The 20,209-nt window shown below is 35.8% G+C and overlaps 1 protein-coding gene across 2 annotated transcripts in view; it reads right to left on the bottom strand.

Moving 5' to 3' along the window:
• LOC306878076 (mannosyl-oligosaccharide 1,2-alpha-mannosidase IA-like) overlaps positions 1-20,209 on the bottom strand; it is a 224,818-nt gene that overhangs the window by 47,943 nt on the left and 156,666 nt on the right. For both annotated transcript variants that reach the window (XM_079430174.1, XM_079430173.1), the window contains exon 4: positions 9,466-9,546. In XM_079430174.1, coding sequence (XP_079286300.1) covers positions 9,466-9,546 — 81 coding nt within the window. The remainder of the gene's footprint in view (positions 1-9,465; positions 9,547-20,209) is intronic.

Here is a 20,209-nt window from a genome sequence, read left to right as displayed (position 1 = left end):
AATAATAATGCTGCTAAAATTAAATATGCTTACTTTTTGTATAAAGTAAAAAAGAATTTTATAATATTTTCACTTAACATTTAGTTTTGTTATTGTTGACTAAAAATAAAACTATTATAATCTTTTTCATTAACTAAATAAAGCTAAAATAAAACAAAATATTAATATTAGATGGAAAACATAAAATTTGAAAATCAACAAAAATTTGAAATGTTGTACCATGATAAATAAATGCTTAAATAATATATCAACACTGTAAAAAAAAAAAAATTAAGGCAACCAGCTTAAGCAGATTTTTCAGTTCTCTCAATTTATTTTTGTAGGAGATTCTCAACTTTTTGTTGTATAAACTTAAAACAACAAGTTGAGAAAACTCAAAAATCTGCTGAACCTGGTTGCCTTAAAATTTTTAAGTTGGCTCAACTTTTTTTTTTTTTTTTTTACAGTGAATAATGTTGCGAAAAATGACAATTATGAGGATAAATATGCTTATTTTTTGCATAAACAATTGTATAATATTTTCACTTAACATTCAGTTTTGTAATAGTTAACTAAAAATATTAAAAACATTTCCATTAATTTAAATAAAGCTAAAATAACAAAATATAAATATTAGATGAAAAAAAAATCTGATATGTTGCACCATCATAAATAAATGTTTAATTAAATAAAATCCAATTCATAAGTATTGCAGTAGTATAGGTTATACATAAATAACACTGATTGCATTCTATAAATTCACTTAAATATTCAGTTTGCTGTAGACAAAAGAACCACTATATTTAACCAAATATAAATATTTTTCTTGCTCTTTCCTCTAATTCCACCCTGACTTGATCGGAGAGCGCTAAAGCTCCATACAGCCAGAGGGACATTCTCACCGCAAAGCCCAATACCCAACACAACCATAAACCACGTCATAACCATACATTACAGTCACCCACAGCTATTTACAGCACAGATCCTGCACCAGCCCATCTATCCTGAACACCGTACCCGCTGGGAGCCTTTCTAAATATCCTCACTGTCCACTCAAAGGACAAACCATTAGCTAATGATGCTACACCAACTCCATTTGATCTTACTGGTTGTTGAATGCACATACAAACTAAATGAATACATAATGTTGAAAGCTTCATAATAATGCACTAATTCACCTGCACAAACAGACATTCCTCACTTTAGAGTGAAAAAGCAAGATGCAAGCAATTACGTGTCATTTTGAGGGAAGCAAATGTGCAATATTATTCATTATTTAGCATATAATTGATTGCGGCGTCCCAGCCTTGTAACCTTTCTCGCAAATTAACGCGCTGCTTTTATGTGCTTAATTAATAGTTGTTGCAGCACGCACACTCAATTAGATTCTTAAATGTGAACGAGAGAGAAATTTCTGCTGTAATTTACGCAGGATTCCTGAGGGACACGCACGTTAATCAGAAGAAATGGGACACGAGAAAATATGAATCTCTGATGACCATTAGATGCACGTTTGGATAACTCATATTTTGAGTTATTTATCAAAATGTATATGATATACAATGCATATGTATATAACATTTGGTTTCTCATATACATCTCAGCTGGTCACCAGATCAAGTCATTTGCATAAATTAACCCGTTGCTTAACGCTTTCCCAAAAGATGAAAATAATTAGGGGTGCGTAAAAAAAATCAATTTAAGTTGATTAAATAATGAGTTTTTCTTTAATAAAGGGATATAAGGAGACATTTGCAAGCAAAATTATTCAGTTTAGTAGAATCCAGAAAGTACACTACATTTTTATTGTTCCGATACTAGTAATAAATAATGTGTTAAATAACGTTCTTACAGATGCTACTAGAGTTTATCCTAAATTAAATCCCAGATACAGTTTGTGTAAACAAATTTCCAATAATAAAAGAAGTTATGCATAATGCAGGACTTTTATTTATAAACTAACCCGAGATACACCAGCACTCTTAGTTTGAAAGTATATGCTTTACTATTGCAGGCTGCTTATTCAAAAGGACAAAATATGCAATCTAACAGCCATATAAAACATATTGCAATATAAACACCATAAAGTAAACCGTGTCATAACCCATCAACAGTATATGACAAATCGCTTGACAATAATGCGCTGTATTGCGGGAAAATCGAAACTTCTCGGAAATCGTGAGCCTGTTAAATGTGCAGCAGCACAGCATTTCTACTTTAAGGATGGTTTTCATTTGAAACTGTGCTCCTAAATTTATTTTTTAAGAAATCTTCTATTACAAAATGTACGACTGGAAAAATTATTTTCAAATGAATGTCACAGATTGCAAATTACATGATTAATTAATTAATTACCTGATGTACACATTAATTTGATCTGAGTTACCCCCCAAAAGACCATTTAAAGTGATTATTATGTTAGAGAAAAGCACTGAATAAACATTACATTAAGACATTAAGTAGCTTTAGAATTTTTTTTTTATAAATATTATTTTTTTATAAAATTATGTTCTAAATATAAAATTAAAATCTCCAGTAGGTGGCGACAAGTCACTGTCTTAATAAGTGAGACATTGAATCATTCATTCAACCGATTCATTCAGAAGCGACGCAAGTGAGTGTTGATGAGTCACTGAATCATTGACCCACTTGATTCATTCAAAACCATGGATTCATTCAGTAACGATTCACTGCTGTGTGTTGATCAGAGAGGCACAACAGTTCTGCTGTGGCTTTGATTGGCCCTAGTTGGCATGAAGTTGTTCTTCAATTGCTGAGTTTCTAAATAAAGCACACTCGACATCCACAGAACACTCTCTGCATGGCATGACAAAACAAGACATGATCAAAAATAATTCACCCTCTTCCGCCCTTCCTACGCTTTTATCTCTTTATAACGAGCAGTTTGGACTCAGATATGAGCGAGCAACATTTGGGCATCTGTTGCCTCAACACCTGCTTTGTTTTAACTGGGAATACATAAAAAAAGAAAAAAAAAATTAAACCAAGTGTAGCAGCAGCTGTGTTATTTATATTCAATATATTCTTCCTTTCTAGACAGATGATCCACGGTGTTACAATATCTAAATTCATATAAAAAAAAAATACACACCCACAGACGCATCCAAATATTGGTCCTATATATATTTATATTTATATATATATATATATATATATATATATATATATAGTATACCATCTGTACGCCTGCAGAATAAGTTTTCTTGAATATGTTTTCAATAACTGTGATTGTAATTCCTGCACACTATATAGTACGGTTAGTATGTGAATCGGGACGCAGCCCCACAAAACTGCCTGGAAGTTCAGTAGAGGACAAATGCTATAACCCTGGATCCCGCGGCTGTCGTGAATTTTACGGGCAGTGGTGACCGAGCGCCTCGCCTTCGGCCCAGACCCACAAATCAACATCAAACTCGCTTCTGCGGAAGGAAGGCTCAACTTTCTGGAAAAGCATTGATTGCGAGCGCAGGCTTCTGGGATCGATAGCGCTCTCATTATTTAAAGCAATGTCCTTTAGCTAATAAACAGCATTTTCTGCAGAGGCGATCGAACATCTTATGACCATCTTTATAATAATGAGAGAAGTCCAATCTGGAATGCTTTTGACTCTCTGTATGCCTGAAACTTGCATCCTGCCAATGCAGATGGATAAAGATGACGACAACTCCCATTAGCTGTGATTAAATTACATCTCATACCTTACTACTTGAAGGAATAGCTCACCAATATATATATATACACTGGAATCCATGATAAAAAAAAGTGAAATTGTATACATTTCATATTAGACATGAACAATTAAAATGGAAAATAAAACTGAGATCATAGGGCCCTATAAATGTCTGTTGTATAATCTTTTGTCTGTCACTGTAGGGTGAATCTCATAAAACCTCTCAAGAACATTTTTCAACCTAAAATCAAAGAAAGAAGAAATGAGAAATCATATTTTGCTTTAAGAAAATGTCTAATCAGCAAGATGTGCAGATTGAGACGTGAACTGTTTGTGAAATGTAACTTTTCTCAAAGTTCCAAGTTCTTAACCTAAATACATAAACTGAAGCTCTTGGTTTTTAGAATGTTTTAAAAATCATGCACTGTGATGTAACCTAATTGCAACATTGTGAAACATTCTGTTCTTGCTGCAAAACTAGAAGCAAGAACTTTCAGTAACATGAACCAGGAAATGTGTAACTTCATTAAGCACAATAACAGGCGTTCAGAGATTTCGTTCCACCTGTCAAAGAGCAATGAGTTCATTTTCTGTCATTTCCTACCAGCCAGGTTAAACTGAAGAGTCACAGATCTTGTTAGCAGCCATTTTTCCTCAGAACGGTTTGAATATGACACACCGTATCACACGCTCCATCTCAAAATTACATCCAGAGATTAAATTGAGCTCATTCTGAATATCCAGCTGGTTTTTTGGGGTGATTATAGCGATCTGCTTCCATGTTTTTACAAAAAGCTGATTTTGTGAAATATAGTAGAGGAAAAAACAAAACATGCATGGCCTGCAGGCCTTTTTAAATGCATTCTGGCAGGATTTCTGGAATACACTGGCAGGAGGTTGGAAATAAATGCAGGTTGACATGCGGTTATACCAACAGGGAAATGTAAATAAAGCCGCGGAAAAGAAAGACAAGGCTAAATTGAACAGGTATGTGTGAATTTAATGACTGTATCAATAATGCAGCAGCTGATTCACGGCAGGAGAATCAACCGTGAATGATGTTTATTCAGGTCAATCTGACATCCTGAATGGTTTGATATGATCGCTGCAGCTCGACTGATAAAACATTTATGTAAAGACGGATCCCACGGGCTGACAGAGGTGAATAAATGACGAAGAGACACAAGCTAATACCCTTCAGTCAGCAGTGATTTGATCTTCAGGCAGTTCCTCAGAAAAATAGGCTATAGGCTTTTGACGTAATGGTTATATGCAGAATATTTCAAGATACTGCAGGTGCAGAGAGGACAGGCTTTAATAATCCAATCGCTCAAATAAATAGCTTATAGACGAGGATGGCGCTAACCTCCTAGCTGTTGAGCTAGAATCAAAGAGCTAAATCATCAAAACATGAAGCTGGTGTGGCATTATGTTGCATTTAAGTCCTCCTGGAAAGTTGGGAAAATCATAATGATAAAAAACTTGTCAGAACAAGAATGTACCTTTCTGTGCAAAATTCAATACGATTGTTTATGCTTCTATTCAATTCAATGAAGCTGCTCTATAATGAATCTATAATGTATATATTTTATTATAATTGTACAATATTACAGTATTAATGCATCCAAGTTGCACTGAAAAAAATGGTGGCAAAATAATTCACACTCAGCAATTTCTATTCAATTTCACAAAGTTACAAAAATAGCACGTAATAGTAAATTAAAAATGAAATTTTGAAGTAGCAACACTAAAATATTGTTTTCTTGTAAAATATATTCATATATTTGGTTTTAAATAGTTTAGGTGAAAAAAAATAGTTATTTGAACAAATTTTTAACATTAATACAGTCTTACAATTAATAGTATGTAACATTAAATTAAACTATTTTTTAAAGTAGGAAGACTGAAATTTTACATTTTACTTTTAAACTTTTTTTTTTTTTTTACAGTGTAGATAGTTTTATTTTAAGTGAAAAATATTTTCAGTTAATTATTTTATTTATTTGAACAAATTTAGCATTAATACAAATACTTCATCAATTGTGTCTGACATATTTCATATTTCTCTGGGCTTAAAATTTGCTAAACAATCAACAAATAGCTTATGCAATATACTTTTAAGGATGTTAAGTTGTTTTTAGACAAAAATACTGATAAAGAAAATAATGATATTTTGTACTGGACACTGACATAAACATGCAAAGACACAAACAATAGATCATTAGTCTATGCCAGTTGCTAATTATAACAATACAATCTGTTCTACACTACTGGGTCAATTACGCATAGATGTGCATCAAGCCAAGCGACTGATGAATGAAAATGGCAGTTTTACTTCATTCGGGTCACCTGGCATATCTGCGGGATCTTACAGTAAATTAGCACAAGTGCAGAGATAATATAACGCCCTTCAGTTTCATACTAACGAGGGCGATACAGCTGACTGATGTTCTGTTGGTGAGTGGAAGAAGACATTCATCTGCAGCCATGGTGTGTAGGGACAATTTACAGAGTGGGAAATTACAGCCCAGTCTGTCGTTTTTGAGTAGTTTGCATAAATTCACTGGTTTTTACAGTCATATAGATGCATGATACAAAAGATGTGAACCTTCAAATGAGTTTTGCTGGATGTAAAGTACATGCATATGAAGAAAATACAATTTAGGTCACCTTTACTGAGCAGCCGAGTGTGTAATGAACGCTGATGTAGAGACATTAATATGAAGCCGGAATAATGGGATGAACATTACATTGCATTACACTGTTATTCATTCACAAAATGATGACAAATGATAACATTACGTTTTATTATTTTAATAAATGACAATAAAATGTTTGCCAGTATAGGGATGGACTTTTTCTCATGGGTGAGTAAATTCCAGCAAACATTTGCAGTATGCCCAAAATGACCTTTAAAAACGAAATAAAATGGAAAATGTATTGTTCACATGAGCCAGATGGATGTCAATGGCTACTGCAACAATTAATTTTATACTTTAATTTACAAACAGTAGGGATGCAATTATTTTAAAACTGACAACTGATAAATGGCTTATATAATGCTATAATATTTTAATGACAAATCATAAAAAAATTATAATAAACTATAAAACAAAAATAAAGAAATAAGATAAAGAAATCACTACAAACTAAACATAAAATAAAAACAGAAATAACGCTAAAATTGATTTATTTAAAAAATTGAAATATAATTTTCTTTAGAAATAATTATATTTTGTAATAATATTTTTACCTACACATGTCTACTCTATTAATTACTTTAGAGCTTGACAAAATAAATATATAAATTATACTAATTCAAAAAAATAAATAAATAAAATAACTTAAGATTTTAACTTCCATGACTTGTCAATGTCTAGACATCACACTTTTAAAATTCCCTTATACAATATATTCAGGTTGTCCAAGATCAAAACTAACTAAATAAAAATGGTCATTGTTAAGGGATAATAAATAAATGAAGGAAAAAAATAATATATTTTTAATATACATCAATAACTTCATCATGCATCCTTAAAAAAATGGTTAAACTTTGGATATTCAAAATAAAAAACATTAATAGAACGTGTATATTATTACAGAAGTCCCAGGCTGACTGAAGTTAGTGTTTTAGAGTCAAGGACAACTAACATCCAGGACCGAGACAATAGCGACGGTTATGTCATGATGTTTAGCCTAGAGAGAGAAAGCAATTTTATCGGCTATCACAACAAGAGCAGCTCTTTGCTTTGAAGAAATGGAGCTCTGCAGCTGTAAATCATGCTGTGAGCTGCAGCTGGAGCCCTGTGATATTTCTCTGAAAGCTCCTACCTCATGCTGTCGGCGTGATTTACGCATGCCTCACCATCGTGGCCGTTTCGCAAAAAGTGGGTTTTCCAATCTCCCGCCCTTGTCTGCATGGGGTGTAACCCCCGGAAACTCAGGGAAGGAGTCGGATGAGATAAATCAACATCCTGAACACACATGCATAATGGATTCCCAGTGTACATGAATGCAGGGATAGATCACTGCAGACTGCTGAGCTCTCCTGAGAGATTTATCAGAGACGTGGACAACAAACTCCATCAACAGTGAGAGACGGAGGCAGAAACTCATGCACACTTCCAGTGAAGTGCAGAACTAAAGCAGAAGCATCATAACCAGATCCTGTTTATGTCCACATCCATCAGAGATGAATGTAACAGTTAAATTACATACAAACTATATGCTCAGATGTGCTGAAGTTATAGTCTATCCAGGCAACTGTCAAATTACCCAAAAATTTAATAAATGTATATGTAAAGCACAAAAAAGGAATGAAAAAGAACCTTAGCTAATTCAATTCAGCTAAAGAAAGCTCAAAGTGAATTTGAGATCAACCGATAATCGGTTTAACCAACATTTTTACAGATATTTTCAACTAATGATTTCTTTTATGCAAAGGTGGTAGTCTCCCTTCATATTACTCCATTTGAGAACATTAGACTTTGTCAATTTATTTTGCCTATTATTTATATTATTGTTGCTGCTGCAGTTGTTATAATAAAAATGCTGTGTTTTTATTGAGATACGAAGATGAAATGGACCAAACATTAAATACAGACTGTCTGGTCATCCTAATAAAATAATCTGCTCGAATGTGCTGAAGTTACACTCAATTATTTACCAATAAATTTACCACAAAAAATAAAATACATGTTAATGTAAAGCATAAAAAACAATTAAAAAATAATCAATTCTAGAGAAGAGCATTTTAGTACCATTTTAAGTACTATATTTGCATTATATACATGCATTAATTTTTTTTATTGTTATTGATGTCTCAGTTATATAATGTTTGAATAAACCTTCAAAGTCTGTCAAATTCTTCAGAGTTCATTTTCCAAATAACTAGGGTTTATGACAGCCAACAGTTTGGAGTAAAAATACAGTAACTATATGACTAGAACTCTGAAGAAAGCTCAAAGTGATCAACCGATAATCAGTTTTACACATATTTTACCAATATTTTCAACTTATGATTACATTTATGCAACGTTAATAGCCTCCCTTGACATTTTTACATTTATGCATTTAGCAGAGGCTTTTATCCAAAGAGGAACTACAAAAACTTTTCACATTTATTAATGTTCTCCATTTAAAAACATTAGACTGTCGTCAATTTATTTCACCTTTTGTATTAATGTTGCTGCTGCTTCAGTTGTTTTAATTCAAAAATGCTATGTTTTTATTGTTGTGACATGAAGATGAAATTAAACAAAAACAAGTAAAACAGTAAATAAATATCGGTTCTGCATATCTGTTATTGACCATACAGATAAACGGCATCAGTACTGGTTCTAAAAATAAATATCTAATAAAAATGATGGAGAATGACATTTTATTCCTACTACATGCTCCCATCTCTCAAACAAATATGTCTATATTGAGCATCTCAGTGCTCAATGAAACATCAAAACGACTCATCTGATGTGTATATGTAGCACGTGTGTCTACATCTGACACAGACCTATAAACACAGATGGATGGACTCAGGAAACACAGAGCATCTGTCTTCCTCTTTGACTAATTCTGACTGAAAATCAATGTCCATTAGGCTGACTCACGACTCTGAGTGTCGCCTTTATTTCATTTTCGACTTTAATATGATGCCCTCGGGATTCAAAACTTGGCCCGTTTCAGATGAACCACGCATACGTTATCTCACTGTAACTTAAACATGAACTCCTGTTCCAACTAATTACATTAAAATGAGTCAAACTTAAGCGAGAAGAACAGATGAGATTGAATCTTACCTCAGTTCCCGTCAGGTAGTACGCAGAGAGAAGTCCGCCAACGTAACGGATGTTCACCTCGAACAGAGACGCCTCTCCATTCTGCAGGAAACAAACAAAATTAAGAAACTCATCTTTGTGTCATAGAAACATTACAAATGAGATTAGCAATTGAGGAAAACATTTTCCAGCATGCTGTATGGTGATATAACAAGGTCATGTTCATACTTCAAGGCTGTTTTTACCTAAATCGTAGTTGAGAACCATTGCTAGTTCATATTAGAGGAAAACAACAAAATAAAATATTTTAAAGGGGCCAAATTATGAGGAATCAAAATTTCCCTTAAGGTTTGAGATGAAGCAGTTAATTGTACTACCTAGGCCAAAACTTAAAAATTAAAATGTAAAATTTCCATCCATTTGAATTACACAGTTTTAACAAACAATAAACTGAATGTGATGCATATTTGTCAGATAAATGAAACGGATCAGATTTCGGTAATAAACAATGCGTTTCAAAAACACAATAATCAGGTTTACATATTTATCATCAATAAATCCAATCTGTTCAAATCTCATACATTTAAGCAAACTGAATATTGCTTGTTCCACACCTATAGCCATATTTTAACAATTTTCATACTTTTCAGCTGAATGAATTTAGTTTTCACAATGAACAGATTTCTGCTGACTCCAAGCAATTTGAATAAATGCATTCGGAATAAATGTCAAAATCAAATAAATTCAAATAGTTAATAATAAACTATGCCATGGTTTTTTTTTTGTTTTTTTTTAGTGCAGAAATCTTACCTGTTGCATTTATGCATGACTGACAAATGGATGGAAATATTATATGCAATTCAAATACATCAATCTTAAATTTAGGGCTCAATATTTTTTCAAAAACTCAATTTCTGAGGGTCAGAAAGAGTATAGAAAATAGTCACGTAAAACCAAACTGTTCCTGTTCTGCCACAATAAATGGTCCTTCAGAAGAAAATTAAATAATAAAAATGCATGACCGCTTTAAAGTACATTCACATCTCAAAGAGTGTATTTTCTGGAATCCATGCGGCCGTGACCTCTGGCCGTGTCGCTCAGTGACTCGTATTCAACGCCGCAGTGCTTTCCTGCTGCGGGGAAACTGCCAAGATCTCTGTGGCCAGGGCAGAGAGGGCAGACCGCTATTAAGCACTTTTAGACAATGTTTCCCGCTGCTCGAGTCAAAGGAGGCTATTGATTTATGAAGAGCGTGTGAATAATAGCAATTGTGCAACATGAACTTTTCTCAGTAAGACCACTCTGAATTGTTTTTCCCATTGCAAAGCAAATCAAATCAAATCTCAAAATGATTGCATTTTAAGTCACTCAGATCAAATTTAAGGTACAAGTCTGACATTATTTAAAGGTACAGTTCAACATCAAAAAATGTAAACATTAATATCCTTCCATGGAAACACAACAACTTTTCAGAACATTTATGCAATGCTTCAGTAAAATAACCAGGTTTGAAAAAGCACACCATAAAAGAAAATGTTTTACTTCAAAAGACTAATAATACAGCACACAAGTCACGTGAACTACTTTCATAGTGTTTTTATATTTTTACAGGCTTGTGTAACAGTATTACTGTGTTGTACTGAAAAGACCAGATTTGATATTCTGCAAAACATCTCATTTTTATCCACAGATAATAATAAAGAAAGATATCCATCTGATGCAGGTGTGGGTGGTAAAAGCGATTTACCCGAAAAAAATACATCAACCGGAATTAATATGCGAGTATCCATTCTTTGGTGATTATGCCAGAGCTTTCTGAGGCGCTAAATCTCAAGCGCAGGCAAAAGAAACCATATTATGAATGATAGTTATGAAAGATAGTTTGCATTCTGACTTTGAACTGAATATGATAAGATAAAAAGACCTAATATAAGTTTGAGTTGTCCAGTCCTCGCGACAAACACGCCAAAACAAACACAACAGCGCTATGTAGTCTGATTCACATTAAATTAATTATTTTCACTGGTATGAATCCTTCAATGAACTTCAAATAACTCTTTATTTCTTGGCTACTGAAAGTTCATAAAATATAAAATATTGTAATTACTGAATCAACATCTGACTCACTGAAATACCAATTATTACTAATGTAAATGTTTTCCGTCAAATGTTGAAACAACCCAGCATTTTTGGGCTGTATGGATCAATAAATGACTCACTTGAACCGGTTCTTTTAGTGAATCATTTTAATTGATGTTTGAATTAGTCTGAAGAATCCTTCACTGAATGAAACTAAAGTGGTATCTGAATCATCAACATTTGACTCTACTGAAATGATATTACTAATTCCGTCTGAAAGATACAAGTTGTTTTTCTTCTTTTTTTTCTAGTGGAGCTTAGTAAAATGTAAATAATTGTAAATACAGACTGGATGTGTGGAACAACGTGATTTAATTATTTTAGTGAATCATTATCATTGATGTTACTGATTTGAATTAGTCTGATGAATCCTTCACTGAATGAAACTGATTTGTCTTAGTTGCTAATGCAAATTATTACATTTACCCCTGGTTTTACAGACAAGGCTTAAGCCTAGTCCTAGACTAAAAGTCTGAGTTGTTTCAACTGAAATAAACTTGCACTGACTGTTCTTAAAATATATCAGTGCCTTTAAATATATACTCGCCAGTAATGTTTTTTTCTAAGCATGTTTATAAAAATGACTTAAATGTCCTAATTGAACTATGACCTAATCCTGGCTTAGTCTAAGCCCTGTCGGTGAAACCAGGCCTTAATGTTTTATATTTACCTTTAACGTCTTAAAGTTGTTTCATCCATGTTCATTAGCTACCGTTCAAAAAAAAAAAAAGGAAAGAAAAGAAAAGAAAAGAGAATTAATTTTTGATAGGTCTGCCATTATTTCAGTGTTTTAAATATGTTTCCATAAAAATGTAAAACCAAAACTATACCAAATACAATTATATAAATTTTGGCTTATATCACCTTTATGCATGTTTACATAGAATAAAACTTAAAAAAAAAAAAAACTGCATGAAAAATGTTGTTTTTGTTAGCAGTGTCCTATAATACAGACTATTAAGAGTCAAAGGCCAGGAGTGGCCCTAGGAGACATAATATGTCAGCATAATTACTATCACTTGAGTTTGCAAGGAGTTGAGGTGACAAGAGTCCTTACTGACTTGCAGCCACTTACAGGAAGAAAGCAGAACCTCTGGAGTAGATGATAAGAGAATTATAGCAGAGACCCATCGAGTCTAATCACCTCCTCAATCCATTCATTGATGCTCTGATCAACAGCACACTTAAATCACACTCGCATCTGATATCTAAAGAGGCTTCCAGCTCGATTAGTGTGACAGAAGAACGACAGCAGTCATCTATCACAGCCTGCTTCAGAGCGACGTGTCAGACCAAGAGAAAGGACTATCCAAAAAACACAAGCCTTCCCTGTGAGCCAAACGAAAGTAATCCCAACTCACACAGAGAGTATTTCCATCTTAAATCAGCAGCTGAACAATTCACAGCGGCAAAACAGAACATGTTTGAGGAAAGCACGCTAAACAACCATGAATTAAGAGAAGGTTTAAAAGGATTACCCTGTCAGAAATCAGACAAATCCCAAGCTACAACGCTTAAGCAGGTATTTGTGGGTAAATATGTTTGTGTATGAGAGTGTCTTTCCATTGTAAAAACACAATTATTGAATGGCTCTCACTCTACTTTCTGTAACAGTGCGGTATTATAAAGAGTGATTAAATTAAATGGCACAAAAAAAAAAAAAAAAAAAAAAAAAACAATTCACCCAAAAATAAAAATTAATGTAGTCATCCAAGATGTACTATACACTCTCAGAAATAAAGGTAAAGCTGTCACTGGGCCGGTTCCTTTTCATAAGGTACATGTTTGTATCTAAAGGGTCCATTTTGGTACCTTAAAGGTACATATTAGTATTTAAAGTGTACATATTTGAACCTAATAGGTACAAAAATGTACCTTTTGATAAGGTACCGCCCCAGTGACAGCTTTTGTACCTTTATTTCTGAGAGTGTAGATAAGTTTGTTTCTTCATCAGATTTGGAGAAATGTAGCATTACATCACTTGTTCAGCAATGGATCCTCTGCAGTGAATGGGTGCCGTCTGCAGTGAATGAGAGCCCAAACAGCTGATAAAAACATCACAATAATCCACACCACTCCAGTCTATCAGTTAATGTCTTGAGAACACAAAAGCAGTGTATGTGTTAACTCTAAACTGTCACTTCTGGCCAAAAGTCCATAATCCATAATAATGCTTCCTCCAGTGAAAACGTCCATCTCCTGTTGTCCCTCACAGAAAAATCCAGCCACAGATTGGTTTTGTACTTGATCTGTGCAGATTTCTCTCCTGATTCAGACCAGACCACTTTTTCACTGGAGGAAGTGCATGTTATTATGAATTATGGACTGGTATTTTAGTTAAAAACATCTCGATGATGGATTTGTTTCAGCTTTTGTCTTCTCAAGATATTAACCGATGGACTGCAGTGGTGTGTATTACCTGTGGATTATTGTGATGTTTTTATCAGCTGTTTGGACTCTCATTCTGACGGCACCCATTCACTGCAGAGGATCCATTGGTGAGCAAGCGATGGAATGCTACATTTCTCCAAATCTGACTCATCTACATCTTGGATGGCCTTAGAGGGACTACATTTACAGCTAATTTTCATTTTTGGATGAACATTCTGGTGATTCATATTAAAATGAATATGTTATGCAATATGAATGTTCTTTTTGTCTTTTTTCCCCCTACAGTGACAGGATTTTGTTGGGAAAACTGAAAGAACATAATCAGCCAGACTTTGCTTTAACCTGTCCATTACCCTTCACTTCTGCACTCCATAATAGCCGGTGGTTTCAATCAGGTGCGTTGCGTTATTGTAACCGCCGGACCTCTGGGCTGTGGTGTGGTCATGGGTAATGGCTGCACTGTCAAGCTAATGGCATCAAATTAGCATTTTAATTCCTGCACGTTTGGCAGGCAGCGCACAAGGAAGACTGCTGTAGAGATGCTATTGTTAGTAGCACAAAAATGGACTGTGCTGAGATAATGAATAAAATTACTGCGGCTAAAAATACAACACGCTGAAAGCTCCTATAGCGCTCCAGAGACACAGCACTGTTGTGCTGTTCTGTACCTCACAGGCTGGTAAGCATTGAGTGGAACAGGAACAGATTTAGACACCGTTCTGCCCGGTTTGGTTTGGAAGAGAGGCGATGCAGGAATGTGCTAATATGATTAGCCACAAGAGGATCTGTAGTGTGTAGACAAAGTCTGTTCGCAGGAAACTCACAGCTGGGTTCAGAATAGCATGCCGGCGTTCAACCCTCACTATTTCTGCATAGTACATAGGGGTCTATGCAGGGGTCAGCAAGTAAGTTTGGCATCAGGCCAAAATACATTTTCACAACTACATGGCGGACCAGAGCATAGTCAAAAGATAATGTAAGATATTAATTAATGAAAAATGCAACCAGAATTGCCTGTGACAGACTGTTACAGTGTATTTTGTAACTGGTATTGAGCTGTTACTCTGTGTAAAATCCTGCGACAGTCATTAACAAAAAGCCACATTTGTGTGGGGGGTGTCCGATCAGAGTATGTGAGCGGAGTGGAGTGTGGCGGTGTCCGATCAGAGTATGTGAGCGGAGTGGAGTGTGGCGGTGTCCGATCAGAGTATGTGAGCGGAGTGGAGTGTGGCAGTGTCCGATCAGAGTATGTGAGCGGAGTGGAGTGTGGCGGTGTCCGATCAGAGTATGTGAGCGGAGTGGAGTGTGGCGGTGTCCGATCAGAGTATGTGAGCGGAGTGGAGTGTGGCGGCGTCCGATCAGAGTATGTGAGCGGAGTGGAGTGTGGCGGCGTCCGATCAGAGTATGTGAGCGGAGTGGAGTGTGGCAGCGTCCGATCAGAGTATGTGAGCGGAGTGGAGTGTGGCGGTGTCCGATCAGAGTATGTGAGCGGAGTGGAGTGTGGCGGTGTCCGATCAGAGTATGTGAGCGGAGTGGAGTGTGGCGGTGTCCGATCAGAGTATGTGAGCGGAGTGGAGTGTGGCGGTGTCCGATCAGAGTATGTGAGCGGAGTTGAGTGTGGCGGTGTCCGATCAGAGTATGTGAGCGGAGTTGAGTGTGGCGGTGTCCGATCAGAGTATGTGAGCGGAGTGGAGTGTGGCGGTGTCCGATCAGAGTATGTGAGCGGAGTGGAGTGTGGCGGTGTCCGATCAGAGTATGTGAGCGGAGTTGAGTGTGGCGGTGTCCGATCAGAGTATGTGAGCGGAGTGGAGTGTGGCGGTGTCCGATCAGAGTATGTGAGCGGAGTGGAGTGTGGCGGCGTCCGATCAGAGTATGTGAGCGGAGTGGAGTGTGGCGGCGTCCGATCAGAGTATGTGAGCGGAGTGGAGTGTGGCGGCGTCCGATCAGAGTATGTGAGCGGAGTGGAGTGTGGCGGTGTCCGATCAGAGTATGTGAGCGGAGTGGAGTGTGGCGGTGTCCGATCAGAGTATGTGAGCGGAGTGGAGTGTGGCGGTGTCCGATCAGAGTATGTGAGTGGACTGGAGTGTGGCGGTGTCCGATCAGAGTATGTGAGCGGAGTGGAGTGTGGCAGTGTCCGATCAGAGTATGTGAGCGGAGTGGAGTGTGGCGGTGTCCGATCAGAGTATGTGAGCGGAGTGGAGTGTGGCGGTGTCCGATCAGAGTATGTGAGCGGAGTGGAGTGTGGCGGTGTCCGATCAGAGTATGTGAGCGGAGTGGAGTGTGGCGGTGTCCGATCAGAGTATGTGAGCGGAGTGGAGTGTGGCAGTGTCCGATCAGAGTATGTGAGCGGAGTGGAGTGTGGCGGTGTCCGATCAGAGTATGTGAGCGGAGTGGAGGATCAACAATTTCCCCTCCGCACTCCTAGCATTTAATAATCACTCCGCCCTCACTGATATCAGAAACACCGCTCCGCGTCTAAAGTATTTCAGTAGGCTATGTTTGAAATATCACAGTTCTATGGAAGCCCGTTTCTACCACTGAATAACATTTTTTAAAAAGGTTATTGTGACTTTTTATCTCACAATTCTGACTTTTTTTTTTTTTCACAGAATTGAGAGATACAAACTCACAATTTGAGTTATAAAGTCAGAATTGCAGGTTAAAGTCCAGTTTTGAGGGGGGAAGAAATACATATGTTCTCAGAATTAGGACTTTATATCACGCAATTCTGAGGAAAAAAAGTCAGCTGTCAGCTGAAAATATTCAGAAGGAACAAATAAATTCCTTGAGAAATATAACTTCCCGCTTATGTCCACTGCAGTCATCATAGCCTTCACATTCTTTCTGATTTGAGTGATTCTTTTCTATTTAGCTAGCTAAATATGTTTAACATGTGAATTCTTGCTAAATATGCAGTTATATTACGGGTCGTTGGCATGAATTGTACTCGTGATGGAGCGCTATTGGAGCGAGTGAAAACCGTGACACTCCGACCTTTAAAAAATCCACTCCTTGCTCCAGTCAAAATCACACCGCTCCACTTGCGCTCCCGTACTCTGATTGTGAGTAACTGTTGCTGTCATGACAGATCTATTTCAGAACCAGCCGCTATCAAAATAATCTGGCTGCTGGAGCGGGCCAGATATTAGTGCTGGTTGGCCACTTTTGGCCCGCCTGTTGCCGACCACTGACATACTGTATTATTTATTCATTATTTTATCAAACTGAGATTTTTTTTGACACAAATACAGAATATACATTTTTAATTTCCAATCATTCCTTTTCAATTCATGAGTTGGAATTAGAAGTATATATAACTAAATATATAGTAAACATATATAAATACTATATATGTGTGTGTGTGTGTGTGTGTTACAATTTAATTATAAATAAATATTTAGTTAATTTTGACTAATTATGGCAGTTTATTCTGATATGTGGAATATATTTTTTCCTCTAGTCAGACATATTACTCAACTTAAACAGTCAAAACAAATAATAGCTATCAAAAGTTCAATTTTTCATACAGCACCACAAAATGTTCCCCACATAATTTTCCGATGATTTTAAAATCAAAACTTGAATATAATGATTTATTGTACTGATTCATGCTTACTGAATCTATACATTAAAATAAATTAAGCACTAATTTCTGTAGGTATAATTTCCCAGGCAGCTGTCATTTACATGCAACATGATGATGAGGCTATTTAACGTTAATTGTCCGAAACAATTGTGGAATAATGCATACTGGTTTTCACTATTTTTAAAAAGTAGTAGGCAGTATTTAGGTTTCAGACAGAACAGTCTTACATTCATGTGCAACTTTAGCGCTTTAGTGTCACTGCACTAGTGAATGTGTGAGAAATAGTGAACCAAGTGATTTCTTGATTCCCGCTAAACTGTCAGGCAGGTGTTGGCAAACGTCGACGGATGTGTTAGATCTACTGCTCCTGTCATCACTTAACATGTGGCGACTCTAACAGTCCAGCAAAAACATGCTTAAATGAGTAAGAGAGATCCACACAAACTGGGCTGTGATTAAAGACAGTAATTAGCCCTCAGTGATCATCAAAATTGACCTATTATAGAGTAGACATCACATCTATCTCCAACCAAGACGTTCTCTCTCTGGAGGTCGGCAGATCGTGGTTTTGTTGGTTGTAGCTGGTGTCCGACTGCTGGGAGTCATAATGTTATCAGTGCAATGTGGAACTGGCCCGAGCTCGAATGGGTCATGCTGGAAGTAAAAATGAAATGTCATTCTAATAAGATGTTGCTTGCATTCAGCTCTCTTTGCACTAAAAAATGAAGATTACGGAGAGAAATGTGTTTGTATTCAAAATGAAGCTGTGCATGACACATTACATACTGTTAAAGTGTGGTGACAATCAAGTTTTTGCTCATGCTTGCATGCTTATCTGGTGTTTTTAATATACTTAAAGTCAAACCATGTGCAAATTCATCAGTTGAAACCATTGCTTTAATCGTTAAAACTACAGAGTACCAAAGACAGTCGCAAAAATGCACATTTAACAAAACCCGTCAACTATAAACGGCTCAAAAGTTCAAATGAATGCATTTAATATGCCCGTCCCAGCCAGATCTGTACGTCATCTTATATTGATGTAGTTGCTGATGTGCATAATGCAGGACGACTGAATGTGTGATGTGGCTATATAAAATGTAGTCATATACAGTGTAATGCATTACAAGTAACGTGAGTTACGTAATCAGATTACTTTTTCAAGTAACTAGAAAAGTAATGCATTGCTTTTAACGCAAAAATAAAATAACACATTCCTTTCCATAACACTAAGTAACAATTACTTTTTCATGGAGTAACGCAATATTGTAATGCATTACTTTTAAAAGTAACTTTCCCCAACACTGGTTATATACCCCTAAAATTCAAGATATGAGGGCAAACATGCCCCTGTATGGGTTTTTGGCTTATATTTATATCATACGTTACAGTTTAGCAGTATCACACAAGCAAAAGTGCTGTTTTTTTTCCCCTGAATATCTGCACCAATGCAAATGTGAAATTCATTTTAAACAACAGTTCAGTAAACAAGAAGTGAATAATGGCTTACATTTTAGACACAGCATTGTCAGTATTGTCAACAAAAACAGTTCCAAACAAAGCCACAGCAAAACTGTTGTGTGTCTGCTGTTTCGTTACTGAATGAATCTGGTTTTGAACGAATCGAGAGTCAATGATTCAGTGACTCGTTCATAATGAATCACCTGCTTCATTTCTGATAGAATCAGCAGTTTGAATGAATCCGTTGAATGAATGACTCACTTATTTCAGTTTCATATTTAAACTATCATTAAAAAAAAAAAAAAAAAAAAAATTTCAATATTTATAAAAAAACATTAATTCCCATTGAAATCAATCTCAGCATTATTTATGCAATCCTAAATGCAAGCTTAAAGGTTTACGTATAATAAATGATATTTTGTTTTAAAGCTTCTTTTTTGTAATGTCAATTTAATACTTTTCTCATTTAACACAATAATGACTTTAAATGATCTTCCGGGAGTAATTTCTCACCCCAAATTGATGTGCTATTACTGTTGCGTGTCTAATTTGCTCTTCCTGTTCTTCTTTGGAATCAGTTTCTGGTTCAAACATACAGTATAGTTTATGGCTGAATTAAAGCAATAAAATGAGGTACTGTATCATGGGAACATCATGCGAACTCCTTCACATCACTGGAAACACCAGTTCTCTTTAAAAACAACTGGCTTCATGTGTGAATCACTCTTAAGAATTCACAAGTGTCTTCATTCTTATGGGTTCAACATCTTCAGAGGCTCCAGGACACAGACAGCATGAGTGATACTCTCATTTGGCTGTTCTTCGGAGTCTAATTCCCATCACTTTCAGGTCACCTTCACTTTAAGGAGCTCATTCCTCACTGACAGCCTGGAGATCTTCAGAGACTCTCATTTATTTAGATAGAGTTGGAACACAGATGGATCCATTATGTTGAGGGTATCAAGAGGCTACTTTGAGAAGAACATTTCATGTTGTTGGAGTGTATAGTGCTCTTAAAGTGAAAAACTAAATCAAACACTGCAGCCGTGTGAAGTGAGAAAAATGCATTTGCTGAAATGAATCATACAATGAATCATATTTACATATATATATATATACACATACTATACATATACATATATATATACACACACTATTTATTTTATTGTATTTATTTCTTCCAAAATA

This window comes from Barbus barbus (genome assembly GCF_936440315.1).
Source record: "Barbus barbus genome assembly, chromosome: 12".
Lineage (NCBI taxonomy): Eukaryota > Metazoa > Chordata > Actinopteri > Cypriniformes > Cyprinidae > Barbus > Barbus barbus.
The sequence above is the reverse complement of the archived record's forward strand: the minus strand, read 5'-3'. Positions and strand labels throughout refer to the sequence as shown.